Source organism: Chrysoperla carnea, chromosome X (assembly GCF_905475395.1).
Source record: "Chrysoperla carnea chromosome X, inChrCarn1.1, whole genome shotgun sequence".
Classification (NCBI taxonomy): domain Eukaryota; kingdom Metazoa; phylum Arthropoda; class Insecta; order Neuroptera; family Chrysopidae; genus Chrysoperla; species Chrysoperla carnea.
Window position 1 is genome coordinate 18,490,762 of NC_058342.1, and position 18,619 is coordinate 18,509,380.

At 31.2% G+C, this 18,619-nt stretch overlaps 1 protein-coding gene across 1 annotated transcript; it reads left to right on the top strand.

Moving 5' to 3' along the window:
* The first annotated feature begins 1,558 nt into the window (after positions 1–1,558).
* On the top strand, positions 1,559–18,272 carry LOC123303103 (OTU domain-containing protein 5). The gene is made up of 8 exons (XM_044886202.1): positions 1,559–1,872; positions 1,950–2,082; positions 5,250–5,608; positions 9,615–9,771; positions 9,830–10,041; positions 10,472–11,087; positions 11,692–11,808; positions 18,079–18,272. The coding sequence occupies exons 1-8, from the start codon at positions 1,723–1,725 to the stop codon at positions 18,270–18,272; spliced, it is 1,938 nt and encodes a 645-aa protein (XP_044742137.1). The 5' UTR covers positions 1,559–1,722.
* The last annotated feature ends 347 nt before the right edge of the window (positions 18,273–18,619 follow it).

Below are 18,619 nucleotides of genomic sequence, written 5' to 3' on the forward strand. Positions count from 1 at the left end.
AACGGTCTATGAAAAAAAATCAAGAACGGTGTTAACTAAACGAATTTCCTTTTCAAAAAATTGATTCATTAGCAAATCAATAAAAGTACAAACATATGAGAATCTTAAAAATGTTTGAACCATTGTGTTTACTTACGTACGTACATACTTCATGCTTATGTAAGTAGTTACGTACTCCGGACTCATTTCCCTGGGGTTACATTGTTTTTCAAATATTAAAATGCTTAACACTTGCTATCCACTTGACCAAAATTTTAGGATGTTCTATTACTAGAATTTTCTGAACTAGCACTCTATGATTTAATGACGTCTTAGATCTTACACATATGAATATGACAAATAAAAATACACAAATGCCCACCTGATTCTATAAACAAAAAAAATAATCTTTCCAAAATTAAATACATAATAAATAAATCTTCGAATATTTTACATAATTCATAAATTCGAGTATCTGTTATAAAATACGAAAAAAAAAATGATATACTAAATTTAAAAAAAATTTAATTTACCTAATCTTATAAGAACTATAAAAATTATACTTCAAGTAATAATAAAATTTTTTCTAATAACATAAATTAAATAATTTTCTCAAAAAGAAAATCCCGCTTGTTTGTTACATATATATATTAATGAAAATTATATTAATTTTAAACATTTTGAACATAAGAAATATCATTTTCGTATTTAATGCAAATCGGTGTAGTTATATTTTTTTTATGTGTGTATAGCAACTACAGACCCAAGAGTATAAAAATAGACTATGTTATTGTTATAAAAAGGAGTTGCATTATCAAAGAAATTGAACAAAATTCCTTATTCAATTTATTTTTAGAACTTGGATAGCTTCAGATTCGGTAGTATATTCCATGTTTAACAATTTAAATAAATATAAGTAGTATTTTTTATTATTTTATTTAAAGTTATTAATTATACTTTAAACATGTGTACAATGATATCGACTTTTCTTTTTATAAGGTTTTGCAATTATTTTTTACCTAATAAAAATGTATTGAACTGCTGTGAATTAGCAGCTAGTATGATTTTAGCCAAATATGTATATATTAGAATCGGATGTATACACTTTCAAAGTTTGGTAGCATCAAAGAACTTTGCAAATGCCATTGTTAGAGTGAATAGCCTTAACAAAATGTCTCCACTCCACCATATGAATAATCATAATGGTGACCCTTGTTACTACTTCATTAAGGGATATTTATATTATCGAAAAAATTTAAAAAAGTGCTTCGAGCTGTGTAGATATCTAGCTAGGTACTGCTCTACATCTCCATCAGAGTACTTTTGCTCTAACTGAATCTCTTGACAGTTCAAGCTAGGGCAAATTTAGCTTTTAAAGAAGAACAATGTTACGATGTATGAAAATAGAAGACAAATGTTACGATGTATGAAAAATATTACGCAGTATCTTTGTCGAATTGGTGCCAAAGACTAGAGATATGAAGATCTATCGATCTGTATTACAATAGCGGTCTATTAATTTTTCTGAAGTCTGTGATATATAGCACAACAAAAGTACAAAAAAAAAAAAAAAAGATTTTACTAGTGATCTCTGTTAGTGAAATGAATAATTGAACTTGTGTCAACTTTTTAATCTGACAATTACCCACAGATTATGACAAATAAATTGATACATATTTTAATAAAATTCATGTGAAAATTATGTATATTTAATGTATTTATGTTAAAAAGTGTACCACAAACATGACAATACTTCCAAATAATAAACGTAATAACAATTCAAATGGTAAAGAGAATGAAAAAAATGAGACGAATAATACCCAACAAATAAATCATAATACCCAACAACGATTAAATCGTGGCCTATTGTCCTCATCACAACTTTTGATACAGGTATGTTCCAAAGTTTTACTTTATTTTATTGGAAGCGTTTTATGATTATTTATAATTGTAATGTGTGATCCAAATAGGACACAGCACCCGTTGGTAGTCCTCTACAAAATCATACATCGTATTCGGAAGATATATCCAAGTTTCGCCCGTCTCATGTAGGACATTTATTAGGGAATACGTTTAAGGAAGAACAAGGACCAGCTTCACCAGGTAAGATTTTTCTTTTTATTTTTATTCGTGGAAATACTAGCATTTTGATCCAAATTGTGGAAATTTTTTTTCATTATCGTGTTTTTTTCCTGATAGAAGCATACGTATTTTTAATAAACTAAACTCTGATTATTTTCTCTAAAGTGTAATTTTTAAGTAAATCCAATCATTCACCATCGTAGTTAATTGTTTAAATATCCAGTATATATATTGAAACATAAGTGCTTTATGCTACTGCGTACTATGTTTTTAAGCTTATAGGAGCACTTTTCTTATAAGATTAAAACTTATTAAACATTATTTTGTTGTAATTTAATGTAGTTCTAATTAATTGGCCACGATTTGACGATGGAATATTGTTAAATATAGTATCGAAGCCTAAAGTGAAATTTGAAATAATATATTACGAGCAGTGTCGGATTTACCATATAGGCAGACTAGGCGGCGACTATAAGGCCCCAGAAAATGAAAAAATTTGAAAAAAAATTTTAAAAATTCCTCATTTTTTCATGCAAATTTTTATATTTAAATCAATTAAATTTTGTTTTTTTTAGGCAGATTTAAAAAAAAATATGATATATAGTATCTTGTGATAATAAAAGCTTTTATTATTTGGTTAAAAAATTATCCAATTTTCACTTGTTCAATGAGAAAATCAGGCAAAACAAATGAAAATTTTCTTAATTTCCGCTTCATTATACAATATTTAATAATTCCATCGTCAATAAAAATTTCATTTTCATTTTTTACCACACTTTAAACATTTGATTTTGAATGCCGAATTACACTAATTACATTAATTATACTAATTTCATTAAATAAGATAGTCTATGAATGCTTCGAGGAGCTGAATCATCTGGCACTGAACAACACAGTCAGGCTGATCTGGGTACCGGGTACTCTGGAGTTAAAGGGAATGAAGCAACACCTTTCATTTCAGCCTGCTATTCCCATAGCAAGATGCTGCCGTAATTTATCGAACCAAAGAATGGCTACGACAAGCCCATTTAGACTACTGGGACTTTGCGCAGGGCATGCGACAGCATGTGCTCGTTTGAAACTTACTAGAGCACAGTTGAGAAGGGTGGTAGGACTCTTGACAAGACTCTGTCGATTAAACTATCACCTTCATAACATGGGGATATCTAATGATCCCACTTGTAGAGCCTGTATGGAGAATGGCGAAACCTCCATACATGTTATTTGCGCCTGCAGAAATCTGCAGTGCGTCGGACGTAGAATGTTCGAACCCGAAACCTTGAATACATCAATCCTAGGGGAGACCCCGCGGAGAAACTGTGGACTTTCTGTGTGGCGTATGGCCTCAACATAATTATATGGCTTCATTCGAGTTCAATAGCGCCTCTTACCCGAAGACGCCTCGCTTTTGAGTAACAGGCCGTTTTTTTTTACAAATTATAAAAAAACTCCAAATTAAAAAAAAGTTCAAATAAATTTTTGTTTTTTCGACTTTCTAGTTTCAAAATTGATCGACATATGCCAATTTTAAAATGTTGTATTTCTTGCTCATTCAATTAAATTAAAAAGTATCCTGTAAACCGTTAGAAATAGGACAAAACTTTAAATGTAAAATTTATTCCTTATAAAACTTTTATTTGAAATTGAAGGGGGAAATAGAGCTTTTCAATGAATGTAACTGTTTTCATTGCGTGGAGTTCCAAGGGCGAGACGTCAAAACAACTGAAGAGCTTAGTGGATGAAGATGTTATGAGACAATTAAGTGGAATCGAGATAATCAGCTGCAAAGTTTTTAACTTGCATAACAAGTTATGCAAGATCTCGAAAAATCTCGATTTCCTCAAAAATGTCACTTAACATGTTCATCCACTAAGCTCTTCAACTATCATTCAATTTACTCCCTGGGGTCCTGGAGAGAGCCCAAAAGGAATAGTCCAAGTAAATTAGTGATTTATTATTAGTTGATTTTCATTAAATTCTGAAACAATCTGTTTCTTAACGTTAAGTTGTAGGTTTAATTTTTAAAAATGATATTGGGGACATAAACTCTCACAGTTCCTGGCAAATCTTATACAGTCAAACCTAGTTAAGTGTGACATTGGGTCTGCAAATTTGTCTCACTTATAGAGGTATTCCACTTACCGAGTGTCTAAGATATCCAAGTATAAATAAATATCTGTCTCATTTACAGAGTTTTCCATTAATTACGTCACTTTCTCCACAAATTGCTTTGAAAACTATACCGTTTCTTTTTTTAAACCCTTCCAATCAACCATTGCTGCTACAAAAATTATGAATACCGAGCCTTCCCGCGAAATCTTGTGCCCTTTCTTTGATCATCGGTCCACTTACCAAAGCGGTTTTGTTACGAAGTTGTTTTAGTTTCCTTCGTCCTCGGAGGTTTCGGGATTTTTCAAATAAACATCCGTATGGTAGTAAAGCAAAACTAAAACTGAAGGTCATTGAGGCTTAAAATTAATTTAGTGCGGAATTTGTGGGTAGAATAAGAATAAATAAACAAAACAATGTTATCTTAGTTCTCAGTTACAGAGGTTAATGCATATAAAATTCACTGGCTGTCTCAGTTATAGAGGTTTGCTTCGTCTCACTAACAGATGTAATTCAGTGCCAAAGTGTTTGGACCTCAGCCAAGTTCCAGTTATGGAGGTTTCTCACTTATCCAGATCCCACTTAACCAGGTTCCACTGTATATTATTTCTCTAGCTCGTAACAACTAACAAAATCAAGAGCAAAGTTTATTAGGATAATATATTTCAAATTGAACTATTTTTCAAACATGTTCTTTTAATTGTAATTCAACCTAGGTTTTTAAGCCCCAAAAAATTTTCTTTGTATACAAAATGTATAGACCTTGTTAAGGGTTTTACTGGCATTTTGTGGTAAAAATAATAATTGAACTACGTATTTGTATCATTTCCTTTCCATAATTTCTAGGTGCTGTGAGAGTACGGGTCCCGAAAATCCTTTTTAAAAATTAAAACCCACAACTTTACGTTAAAAAACCTCTCGTTTAAAAATTTAACGAATCAATTTTCTATTTTTCCCGGTTTATAAGTACAGTAAAGTTTGTATGCATGGAATTATTGCCTTTTTTGATGCATTAACACATACGCAAATGAATCAAACAATTAATTCGGTTAGTTTATTTTTTTTTTGTCAAATTTCAGGTGGAGGTCGTCGAACTTATTCACGAGAACGTGCTTCAAAACGGAAATCACGTGAGCATTTAGATCACGATGCAAAACCAAAAACAAATCAGCCACCAAGCAGTGCACAGTATCATACCCAATCGAATGAAGCGGACAGTGAACGGAATAATTCAGAGGATGAGTATGAACCTGCGAAAATATCGAATGAAGAATGGGAGGATCGCGATCGAACGTTTAATGAAACTATGCGGAAAAAGGGATTTGTCGTTAAGAATATTGTAGAAGATGGTGCATGTTTGTTTCGGGCAATCGCTGATCAAGTTTACGGGAATGAGGATATGCATAGTATTGTTCGCAATAATTGTATGGATTACATTGTAAGTAATTTACGTAGTGTTCTTGGGAAAAGGGAAAACGAAACTTGGCAAGTATCTATTTCATTCCTTCAATTGCATCCATCCTCTTGTCCAACGAAACAATTTCAGTCGAATCGAAGCACATAGTATTTTTTTTTAAAGCTGACCAATGGTTAAATAAAACAACTGGAAACAAACAATTGACTGAGTTTATTGTTGAAGTACCATGTATAGACAGTGTTGATTACACAATCGTTTGTTTTTTTACGTCATGTAACTAAAGAAAGACAGAAGATATATCTCAGATAGTCACACATACATACAAGTCACACACACATAACTGATATTCCCATAAAATATATATATATATATACTAGCTTGTATCCGCGGCTCTACTCGCGTTTTTGTCCGTAAATAACTGGCAGGGTCTGTAAAAAGTGAATAAAATTTTTTTTACTGCCTTAAAAGTAACATAAAAATGAAAAAGGCCATAAATTATATCTTTCATGTTTTATGAAATGTCAAATAATTAATCAGTTTTCAATTTTTTTTAAATGTAAAAAGTATGTCTGATAAACAGATAGATAGATGTCCATAAGTTGTTTCCTTCACCCTGGTTTATAAAATTGTCAAAAAAATAAATATGAAAATTTTTTTTTTTAAATATATATTAATAAATTATAGCTCATGTGTTATTCTGATGTATGAGCTATATTATTGTACAGTTTCATTCAAATCCATTTGCTAGTTTTGGCGTGAAAGCGTAACAAAAAAACATTCTTACTTTCAAATTTATAATATATAAGGATACTATATAATTTGCACCCTCACGGGTAAAGAGTGATATTTACGAAAAAATGTTTCAAACAAAATTTGTTATTTTTTTTATAAGGAACAATTTTTACACTTCAGCTTTTGTTCTATCTCTAACGGTTTGCAAGACCTTATTGATTTATGTTGCTCATTTACGAACTCGACCTCACTTTTTACGACCTGAGCACGCTATAAAATTTCCACTGGATGTCTTATTTTCTTTTTTAGTTATCTTGTCCAAAGGCGGACAGACAACCGGAAATGGACTAACTAAGTGATTTTATGAACACCTATAGCAAAATTTTGTTTATAGCATGAATATTTTTAATCTTTACAAACTTGGGACTTAACTTAGTATACCTTGATATATTTCATATATAAGGGGTATAAAAATGAATTTACTAGAAAGGAAACTTCAGAATTCTTACGGGGAATGACAATAGACGTAAAGTTGTGTAATGAATAGTTTTTGAGATATTTAAGGTCAAAGATTTCAATCTTTTTATGAACTAGATTCGAGTATTTTCAAGTGTAAAGATAAATAAAGCTCAGAAATGAGAAATAATTATTAGCATATGCTTTTAAACTCTTTGCTCATTTACCAACAGAGCAACACCTAATGCTCCAAAACAAAAGCTTGATGCGAACAATGATTCTGATTGTTAAATGTTGGCTTCTAGACAAATCGAAGTAAATCAGATATCGAATAAATTCGAAAATAGATTAAATTCATTGATAATATAGTTTTCAAATTCAGTTGCGATGTGGAAAAAGAAATTTTTCGAACTTTTCTGTTAATTTGACTTTATTTCGAGCCGATTGTTGAAAATCCCATTTTTCTAGCATGTATAGAACATAAAATCGTTATTGTTAGGTGTTTTTTTCGCGCGCTTTCTTAACAATTAACAATTAAGCACTTAAAATACAACTAGACCAAAAATTTTGCGGGATGTTGTTGAGTAAGGCTTACACTACAAATAAAAATTTTTATACATATTAAAAGTCTGATTTTTTCATAGACTTTTTGAAAGATGAAAATCGTAAAAATCGTGTTTTCAGATTTTATGAATTATTTCCTCGGAAATCGGAGGGCTTAGAGAAAAATGTCTAAGAACATTTTTTGTTAATTTTGACCCCAAGTACATGATGCAATTTTTTCCGAACCGATTCCGTCAGTATTACTTACTTTCAAATTAGTTTAAACATAATCCTACCGGGCTACCTACCGGCAACCTGCACTTTTAGGTTCAAGAGCAGGTTTTAAACGGGATTCCAGCCAGTTAATTCTGATAGTATTATTTTTTTTATATAATCGATTCCAGTTAGTTTGCAATATTTATCTATTTCGGTTAGTTTGGAGTAGATATAAAATTAGTTTGGAATATTTAATTAAATTCAGTTAGTTGAGTTTAGTGAAAATTTAATGAATGATTTTCGTAATTCGGAACAATTTTGTAAGTTTAACACAAACAATTATATAGAATAAGCGAACTTGGACCACACCCAATTTTAGCGACAAAATAATATCAACAGCCGACAATTAGAGATTCACCGATAATTCATCCTTTTTTCCGCTTTATCCTAAATTACCAGATACCACCGGCAGAAATCGTATAGGGTAAGTGCGATTTAAAATTAAAATATATTTATTTTAATATTCATTAGGTTTTCGAATCAACAAATTTACTTAGTATAAATATTATCCAGGATTGTTTTCGATAACGTTATCGAAAACGACCACAAAATTGACAAATCAAAACTTAAGCTCCTGAAATCAGTACCCAATCCTTGCGAACTAGACGCTTATGAAAGCATCTTCATTCAAAAGCTGGGTAATGAAGCAATGAACTTGGACAAAGGACCTATTCCAAATTCGGATTTAATAAAATTTGCAAAATCAAGGTTGAATTTCTAAAGTTGTTAATACGTTGTAAAAATAAAGGATTATTTATTCTCATGATTTATTTATAGTTTTTTAATTTAGGTTTGATTTGTAATTTATTACTTTAAACGTCAAAAAATACTCGAATAGGCTTGTGCACAAGTATCACGTTCATTGACCAAGCACTAGTCAACTGATGGAAGTTGATTGGCTAGCGCCACTGATACTAGAATTTAACAGATACTATCATGAAGGTTATAAAGAAGGAGAACGATCGCTACGTGTTAAAGCATTAGCGCGTCTGTCCCTGAAAATTTGTAGAATTTATAGTTCATTTTTCAGCCACCAGCCGCGCTGTCATCATTAAGTAGTATCTGCGAAGTTAGCTGTTTATGAGTACAAGTAGATGAAGTTAGTTGCATAATGTACAAATTGATATATCATTTCAAATTAGCGCACAACAGCCCGCTTTTATTGATACAACTTAGCAATCGCAGTTCCTCACTTATTTTATCCATATTTCGGGGACAATATTTTCTATAGCGATCGTTCTCCTTCTTTATAACCTTCATGGATACTATGAACAGTATAAATTGTAGACACACGAAAGTATCATTGTGCAGTCCGCCACCAAATTAGCAAAGAGTAACATTCATAATAAGAGTAATCACTAGCTAATTCTTACTGTTGATGACTACTTGGTAGTCGAAAATACGTATTTTAATAATACAAAAAACTAATCTAGGAAATTGGGGCAAAAATCGAAATTTATTTAAATTTATTTAGCAATATACAGCCCATACTTTTATCTTATTTTCAACTTTTATGATGAATTTTGTTATAACTCCATGAATGTAGACGAAAAATAAGTAAAAAATTTTTCGGTACGTGCCTTTGTTTTCGAAATATTGAAAGCTGAATAATTAAACATAATTTCAAATTTTCAATATTTTAAAAATTAAGCCAGATATCCAAAATTTTATTCTTACTTTTCGTCTTATATCGTCAAGTGATAATATAATTTATCATCAAAATTGAAAATATATATTTATTAAATTTGTACCCCCACTACCGTGCTCATACATCCATCCTTAAGGCATAGTTTTTCTGTAATTTGTAAAAAACTGATTAAAATCCCCAACTAACTCCCAAAAATAGGGGTTAAGTAAGCCTCTGAGAGGTAGACTTTTTCACAACCTAATAACTAACTGTAGAAAATTTCAAAGATGCATTAATTTTTTCTTTTTTTCCATGATAATTTATTTAATTTTGTTGTAATGACATCAAATAGTAGTTATAATGTAAATAGTAAATAAATTAATTTTATTTCAGATGCAAAATCGTGATTTCTTCTCCGAATACATTACAGAAGATATTAATCGTTACGTCAGTCGAAAACGTAACGATTTTGTTCATGGCAATCATTTAGAAATACAAGCACTTAGTGAGCTATATAATCGTACCATTGAGGTGTATTGTTATACAGAAGGTCAGTATTCCAGTTATCGATACGAGAAAAAAGGAAATTGTGACTTTTTTTGTTACAGCACCCATAAATATCTTCCATGGAAATTACAAACATGATTATGAACCGATAAGACTGTCATATCAGCGTGGATCTCATTACAATTCGATCGTTGATCCGTATTGTGCAAGTGTTGGTGTGGGATTGGGTTTACCAAATTATCAACCAGGTGAAGCAGAACGTAATTTATTAAAGGATGCTTCGAATGCAAGCGAATTGACGTTAATTGAACAGGTAAGTTAACCTCTCATCAACTTTGAATCTACTGTAGCTTTTAAATCTTTCATTAAGCGCAGATTCAGGTTTAGGAAATCTGAATCCGCGCTTAGTATATTTGCCCCCTCCACCCTCTAGCCATCGTACATAATAAATTCTACAAAATCTAGCAAAGGTTCTGTGAAGTGGTTGACAAGAGATTTAGATAATTTCTAGAGATGAAAAAGTATTCGGATTATCCTGCCTGTTTTCACTATCCGGTCGGATATCGGATGGTAATCTAATATCCGGCCGAATTCCAGATAGGAAAATTCAAGAAATTATTATTATTTTACACAAATTTATTTTAATAATCGTATGTCCAAAATGTTTCATTCTAACTTGCTGACGCCACTATAATCCAGTATTTAATTAATTTGTATATAATTTTTTTTTTTTTGTTAATCAGACAATGATTCAAGATAAACTAGCAGCGACAGATTGGGAGGCAACAAACGATGCAATCTTGGAGCAAGCGACACGTGAATCGTGGGCACTTTATGTGAATGATGGTCATTTACGTGACCCCTTAGCCGGCTGTAGTAGCACTTCTGGTAATTCTTCCACTCATAGCAACTCATCCACATGCCGTTCATTACGCTCCAACTCCTTCACAACCAGAATGCAAATGCATGCTTCCTCGTCGCACACATCCCAACGTGTGTCAACCACTGTAAATAAACGAATACCAACTCCTCCACAACGGATTCCATCACCGTCCACAAATTCGCGTCTGACCCCAACACCCCCCCTACGTGGACATAGAATGTCAACACCACCGCATCAAAGTGGTTCTTCGCGTAGCTGTCATTCTTTGCCAACATCTCCGCACTCATCGCCACGCGTACATCAACAATCAAATGCACAAAGTTCGTTATGTCCATCGTGGCCATCATCACCACGGCTACATGTGTCACAATCCACACCAAATTCTCCACATGGATCACCTAGACAATCAACAGTACATTCCAAAGATATGTCAACAACAACCAGTCCTGGTTCGTCTGGGGATTTGAATATTGAAGGTTTGTTGGCTATTTATAACCCTGTATGTATAAAAAATGGATAGTTCTATAAACTATGGAATTTTTGGCGTCTTAGCTAAAAATTCATGAAGATTGTGTTGTTTATCACTGAAAATAATTTAGAACTAAAATTATTTTCTTGTCGTAATTATCAAAAAATTCTCAGAATCCTGCAGGTCCCTCAAATAAAATTTAGTCAAAAATGAAATGTGATTTATTTACTACGACATTAAGACCATAAATTAAACAAAAATAATGAAGCTTGTTATTTTTTCTTGTCTAAAAGACATATTAATATGTTATTTTCCCAAAAATATATTTAAAAATCCCTTCCCACAATTTCTTCCTTGGATTTTATATCAGGATCCTATTCAATGTAAAACAAGCGAATAGTTAGTATCCTTTACCTCTTTTAGGTTCGATTTCCCTTATTGAATGTTTTCGTATCAGAATACGAGGTAAACAGAAATTTTTGTATTTTTTGAATACGAAAATTTCAGGGAATTTTCCTTTCATCATGGTAAAGCCAAGGAATTTCAAATAACCCATTCGATCTCCACCCTGTGATAAGAAATTTTGATTTCAAGATTATCCTTTTTTCTAGGTTTGAAAACTGATGGAGGACCAATTGATACTTGGGAATATCCTCAATTGTTTTCACCTGCGTCTCCTGACACAAAAGACGAGAACATAGTGATGCAAATGAATCCAGAAATATTTGGTAATTAATTTAAGTTGATTATTTTTTAAGAATTTCAGTTGATTTCTAGGTGTACAAAACCAAAATTCAAATTCGGGAATTAAAAATTAAATTTTTTATGGCAACTCTAAATCGTGAATTCGTTTAGTAAAGCAAATATATGATCCTTAGATTTTGTAAAGCCTCTATATCCTCCAAGAAAATTTTACTATTTTTGTCCAATTATCCGAACGATTTTCTCACTTACGTGCGATTTACTTCAGGCAACCTAGAGTCTGGAACCAAACATTTTGTATATATTTCCATGTAAACTTCATCCCTGTCAAATATATTAGTCTAGATATAGTTTTTAGGCCCCGGCATGGCCCAATACAATATATTTTGATTATTTATTTGACTGGTGAATAATAATAATACATAAGAGGGATACCGCAAATGCATCCTAGCAGCTCGACCAAGGGGTTCTTTTTACCTTCCTCGATAATAACCTGTCACACGAAGACGTCTCCGCGTAAAAGATGCTATTTTAAGCAGATAAAATCATAGAATTGTGTCCAAGCCAGACGCCTTGCAGATGGCCACAGATTCATCGCCGGAATATCTCTTAGGATTGATGGATCCAAAGTTTTGGACACAAACGTTCTAAACCTGGCGCCCTGCAAGTTTCGATAGGTGCAAATAATATGTATGGACGTTTCATCGTTCTCCATACAAGTGGGATCATCAGAGATCCCCTGTATTTGAAAATCGTACTGCGACCAGTTTAATATATTGTACCTCCCCCTTGCTTCAAAGTTACTACTGAAGCCCTACAGTTTCAAAAAAACTTTAAGATACTCCCGGGCGAAATTTCATTTATTTGTTTTGAGTAGATATCAGTTTAACCCAAGTGATTGTGCCATTTCAGGGAGAGGGTTTTCTTTGTTTTTAGTAATTTTTTTAAGTTAAGGTATTTCGGATGCTAATTTTTCAAACTTAACATCCCCTTTTCAGTTAAATTTCCAAGGATAATAATTTCTTTAGAGTGTTTCGATAAACACCTTAATTTTTTCATATTTTTAAATTAATAGTTAATATCTTAAAAAAATTATTTAGTGTGAGATACTCGTTTTTGACAATATTACAACAATCTAAAAATGACGCAAAACGACCTATTTTCCACATTAAATTAAAATTATAAATAAAGGAGGTAGAGTTCCACAAGTGAGGTTTTTATACCATGCATAACAGGTTGGCTGATAAGTCCCCGGTCTGACACATAGATGGCGTCGCTAGTATTAAATGCATATTATTTTTATATAGTACCAACCTTCAAATGATTCGTGTCAAAATTTGACGTCTGTAAGTCAATTAGTTTGTGAGATAGAGCGTCTTTTGTGAAGCAACTTTTGTTATTGTGAAAAAAATGGAATTTCGTGTTTTGATAAAATACTGTTTTCTGAAGGGAAAAAATACAGAGTCCGGAAACTCATTATCAAGCCAAGTTTTTGCTTCCACTGTATTTTTTCCCTTCAGAAAACAGTATTTTATCAAAACACGAAATTCCTTTTTTTCCATTTTTTTCACAATAACAAAAGTTGCTTCACAAAAGACGCTCTATCTCACAAACTAATTGACTTACAGACGTCAAATTTTGACACGAATCATTTGAAGGTTGGTACTATATAAAAATAATATGCATTTAATACTAGCGACGCCATCTATGTGTCAGACCGGGGACTTAACAGCCAACCCATTATATGTAATATGCAAGGTATACTAAATAAATTTCGATTTTTGCCCCAATTTCCTAGGGGCCTAATTTTTCCCTTTCCTAATTGGGGCAAAAATCGAAATTTATTTCGAAATATCCTAGAGTTCTCATTTATTATCTTCGATAATATCTATAAAGGTATACTAAGTTTAGTCCTAAGTTTGTAACGCTTAAAATATTGATGATATGAACAAAATTTTGTAATAGGTGTTTATAAAATCACCTAATTAGTCCATTTTCGATTGTCTGTCCGTCTGTCTGTCAACACGATAACTCAAAAACGATATCAATCTGAAATTTTTACAGCGTATTCAGGTCGTAAAAAGTGAGGTCGAGTTCGTAAATGAGCAACATAGGTCAAGTGGGTCTTTGGTCCGTAGGACCCATCTTGTAAACCGTTAGAGATCGAAAAAGTTTAAATGTAAAAAATATTCCTAATAAAAAAATGACCAACTTTTGTTTGAAACAATTTTTCGTAAACATCACTGTTTACTCGTGAGGGCGCAAATTAGGCGTAAATTGTGTAGTATGTATTATATGTATATGACATGTATAGGTATGTGTAATGTGATAGAGTAATCAAAACTGTCTATGCGTGGTATTTCAACAATTAACTCAGTCAATTGTTTGTTTTCACTTGTTTATTGGAAATTTCCTCTTCTTTAAGAATCTTTTTTTTAATTTCTTAAATATTAATATTTTATGAAATATTGTCGGAAAACGAAATACTTTTTTTCTCATCTTTCATTTTTTATAAGCTTTGAAATTTGTGCTGAAAAGCGCTTCTGGCACATTTTCTAGACATAATTCCGAATCCAACGAGCTCCCACTCGTATTTTTAAGATCATTATTTCTATATTTCACCAATTTGAACTTGTTGACTACACTAAAATTAAACAGAACAAGTGAAAACAAACAATTGGCTGAGTTAATTGTTAAAATACCATGTATAGAAAGTGTTGATTACTCTATCACATTACACATATACCTCTATATGTCACACATACATAACTGATAATCCCACATTAATACATACTATAAACTTTGCATCTAATGTGTGCCCTCTTGAGTAAACAGTTATGTTTACAAAAAAAATGTTTCAAACAAAAGTTGTTTATTTTTTTATAAGGAACATTTTTTACATTTAAACTTTTGTTCTATCTCTAACGATTTACAAGATGGGTCCTACGGACCCAAGATCCAATTGAATATGTTGCTCATTTACCAACTCGACCTCACTTTTTACGTCTTAAGCACGCTATAAAAATTTCAACAATATTTTTCCGTTTTTGAGTAATCGTGATGACAGGCGACAGACAGGCAGAGAGACCGACAACCGGAAAAGGACTAATTAGGTGATTTTATGAACACCTATACCAAAATTTTGTTCATAGTATCAATCATTTTAAGCGTTATAAACTTGGGGCTAAACTTAGTATACCTTGGTATATTTCATATTCATGGTATAATAGTATATGTCATATATATGGTATAAAAAATGAAATTTGTTTTAATGAATATTAAAATATTTAAAATATGTATAAAATTCATTGTGAGCTTCTGACGTTCACAGCACCGTGCACCATGATTTTTTCGATTTTCCGGAGGGTTGGGTTGTGGAAAATGAAATTTTTCGAACTTTTCTGTTAATTTGTCTTTATTTTGAGTTGATTGGTGTCAATTCCATCTTTCTAGAATCTATAAAACCGAAAATCGTGATTTTTCTGGCACTCTCTTAACAATAGAGACTAACAATCAAGCACTGTAGATGCATTTTGACCAAAAATTTTAGCAGGATGTTATTGAGTAAGCTTATGTATTAAAAATCTTATTTTTTTCATAGAATTCTTGAGGGATGAAAATCGTAAAAACCGCGTTTCTTACTCGAAAACTGGAGGTTTTAGAAAAAAATTTCTAAGAAATTTTTTTGTTACTTTTGACTCCAACTACATGATAAAATTTTTTCCGAAGCGATTCGGTCAATATTACTTATTTGTTTAAAAAAATTAGTTTAAACATAATCCTACCGGGTTATCCACTGGAAACCTGCACTTTTACGTTAAGAAGCATGTTTTCAATGGAATTCTGCTTCTTTGCGAAAATTAATCATGTTCAATGACGAATTTTCTGGGTCTATATGCACAATCCTGACATGGCACGACATCGATATCATGATGAGAGTCAAATTTTCTTTTTTACAAAAAACGTTGTAACTTCAACATTTTTCAACCGATTTTGATAATCCGTAGCATTTTTTACTCGAGATAGAATGTATTCTGATAATAACTGTAAGAAAGTAATTGTTCTTGAGGATTGGTTACATAAAAAAGACGTCAAACTGTAAAAAAACATGAAAAAAAAAGAGTGTGTGTACTTATGTACACGCGTTAGAAGTTATACTTCTTTGGCGTATGAAAAAAATTTAAAATAACTCAAATGCAGTAGTAATCGACAATAAATATTAAAATCAATCAAAAAGATTTTGTTTAAATAAAAAATATTTTATTAACGTAAAAATATTGAAATTTTCATCAACTTGATTCACTGTAATATTAACAGATTCTGATCGAGGCTCAGGAGTTGCAGCTTGGTTTGAATCCATGTTACATGTTTGTTGCCGTTGTTCATAAGGTCGCTTGGGTTCTGCTGTAGATATATTTCCTTCCGATTTAGATTTTTTGCGCTTTCGGTAACGCCGACAAATTTCTGCATTAGTCATCGGCATCGCAACTAAAATGAAAAAAATCACAAATAAGTAACATTTAAATTATAGAACATGCTGTAAAATGTCTTCAAAAGAATTTGATTTTTTGATAGTATTCATGATTTTCGTGAATGAACTAATTTTGGACTTGCCAAGTATTAATATAGTTTACAATTAATCATTGTAAAATACATTAATTATTAATCTAAAATAAATAATGTTTCTTATTGAATATTTCATTATTTATTATTTATTAATTAACTTAGATAATTAATTTCTTTGTAATCAATATTTTCACAGTTAATAATTATCACTTGAATTAAAATACTTGCCAGTATATTGAAGTACAATGCTAGATGTTTTCTATTAAATGCCGGAAAATTATTCAAGTAATCTGTAATATAAATTAAAAAGAGATGATTAAAATTATTCGATTCGATTCACAAAATGATAAAATATTATTATCTAAAGTAATAAATAATAAATAATAAATAATTAAATTTTATTATTATTTGATTATTTGTTAGAAAAATAATAAGTTCTTTAGAAATATATCTATATATTATACTTACAAAATTAACCTCTAATATTTGAAAACACTTAAAGTTTTTACAGTTTTTTCACAACACAATGTCAAAAGTTTACAAATAATATTTATATATGTAATAAATTGAAGAAAAATGAATAATTATATAAAATTAATATTCAAAATTAATTATTCATATGAATACTATATTTCACAACCATTGACTTGAACTGGCTCAGGGATATAAGTACTGTGTACTGTATAGTATGAAGACTCAGTACTGTAACTATATTCAGTGTTGATATATTTTTTTATTATTTCAATTCTGTAGCTAACTTCACCATGTCGTTCGTGCGCGCGCAGCTCACAAATTCACTCTCATCAAAACGCGCCAAAAGAAGTATAACTTCAAAAATGGATAAATCTTTTATAAAAAGTCGTTTTTTTTTTTGTTTTTTTTTTTTGCAGAAAGTATAGATAAATATACATTGCGAAAGCTCAATGTTTCTAGTTTTCAAAACAGTTAACCAGTCGAAAATCGGTTAAAAATTGACGGAGTTACAATTGTTTAAATGCGCGGAGCACACGAAAAACGATTTTTCAATAATAACTAGAAAATTTGGAGGTGTTAGACAATTTTGAAACACATTTGCATATGTACTCACAAAGACCTACAGTGTATGCCAGGTCGCTCAAAAAGTTCTTTTTTTTTGTAGTACAGTGTAATTTTTATTGTATAGTTTAAAACAAGTGAAAACAAACAATTGACTGAGTTAATTGTTGAAATACCATATATAGAAAGTGTTGATTACTCTGTCACATTACACATGCACACATGTCACACATATATAAATGATATTCCCATATAATGCATACTATACGATTTGCGCACAATTTCCGCTCTCACGGGTAAACAGTGATGTTTACGAAAAAATGTCATCAAACAAAAGTTGTTTATTTTTTTATAAGGAATATTTTTTACATTTAAACTTTTGTTCTCTCTCTAACGATTTTCAAGATGGGTCCTACCCAATATCCAATTGATCTATGTTGCTCATTTACAAACTCGACCTCACTTTTTACGTCTTAAGCACGTTATAAAAATTTCAGCTTGATATTTCTTTTCGTTTTTGAGTTATCGTGATGACAGACGACAGACAGACTAATTAGGTGATTCTATGAACACCTATACCAAAATTTTTTTTCGTAGCATCAATATTTTTAAGCGTTACAAACTTAGGATTAAACTTAGTATACCTTGATATATTTAATATATACATGGTATAATAATGCTTTCTCTGAATTCAGGTATGTCTGGTTGGGGCGATGATGCTGGTATCATCGCAAAAGTATTAGCCGAATCCCAAAAAGAGTACTTGGACAGTTTAAAAGCTGCACGACAAACTCAACATCAATCAAGTACCAGTACCAGTGGCACTTCCACCTCCTCCAGCTTCGATCCGTATGACGATGCTCGGCCAGGTCCTTCATCTAAAACATGATAAATATCGTAGTTTTTAACAAATTTATCATTATATATTTACATTTAATATATATAGATTTAATAATAATATATATATATTTAAATATATATATACAGGGTGGACACTCGAAAAATCATGGTATCATTTTCAAAATTTAAAAAAAAAAAACGTTATTTCACGGAAGGACTTTTTTAAAAAAAAAATTAACATTTTAATTCGCTTTGAAAATCTACTTGGTACGGAATCCTGAATGTCTCACTGTCAATTTATGAGAAAGTGGCGCTACACTAGCATATTTTTTAAATGTGTACTATCTACAAGTATAAAACCAACTTAAAAAAAAAAAAACTAGTTCACTTTCAACA

Excerpts from the sequence above, each read along its gene's own strand:
- LOC123303103 (XM_044886202.1), top strand. The coding sequence starts at position 1,723 with ATGACAATACTTCCAAATAATAAACGTAATAACAATTCAAATGGTAAA. Across the intron at positions 10,042-10,471 it reads AATTGACGTTAATTGAACAG|ACAATGATTCAAGATAAACT; the intron begins GTAAGTTAACCT and ends TTTGTTAATCAG. Across the intron at positions 11,809-18,078 it reads AATGAATCCAGAAATATTTG|GTATGTCTGGTTGGGGCGAT; the intron begins GTAATTAATTTA and ends CTCTGAATTCAG.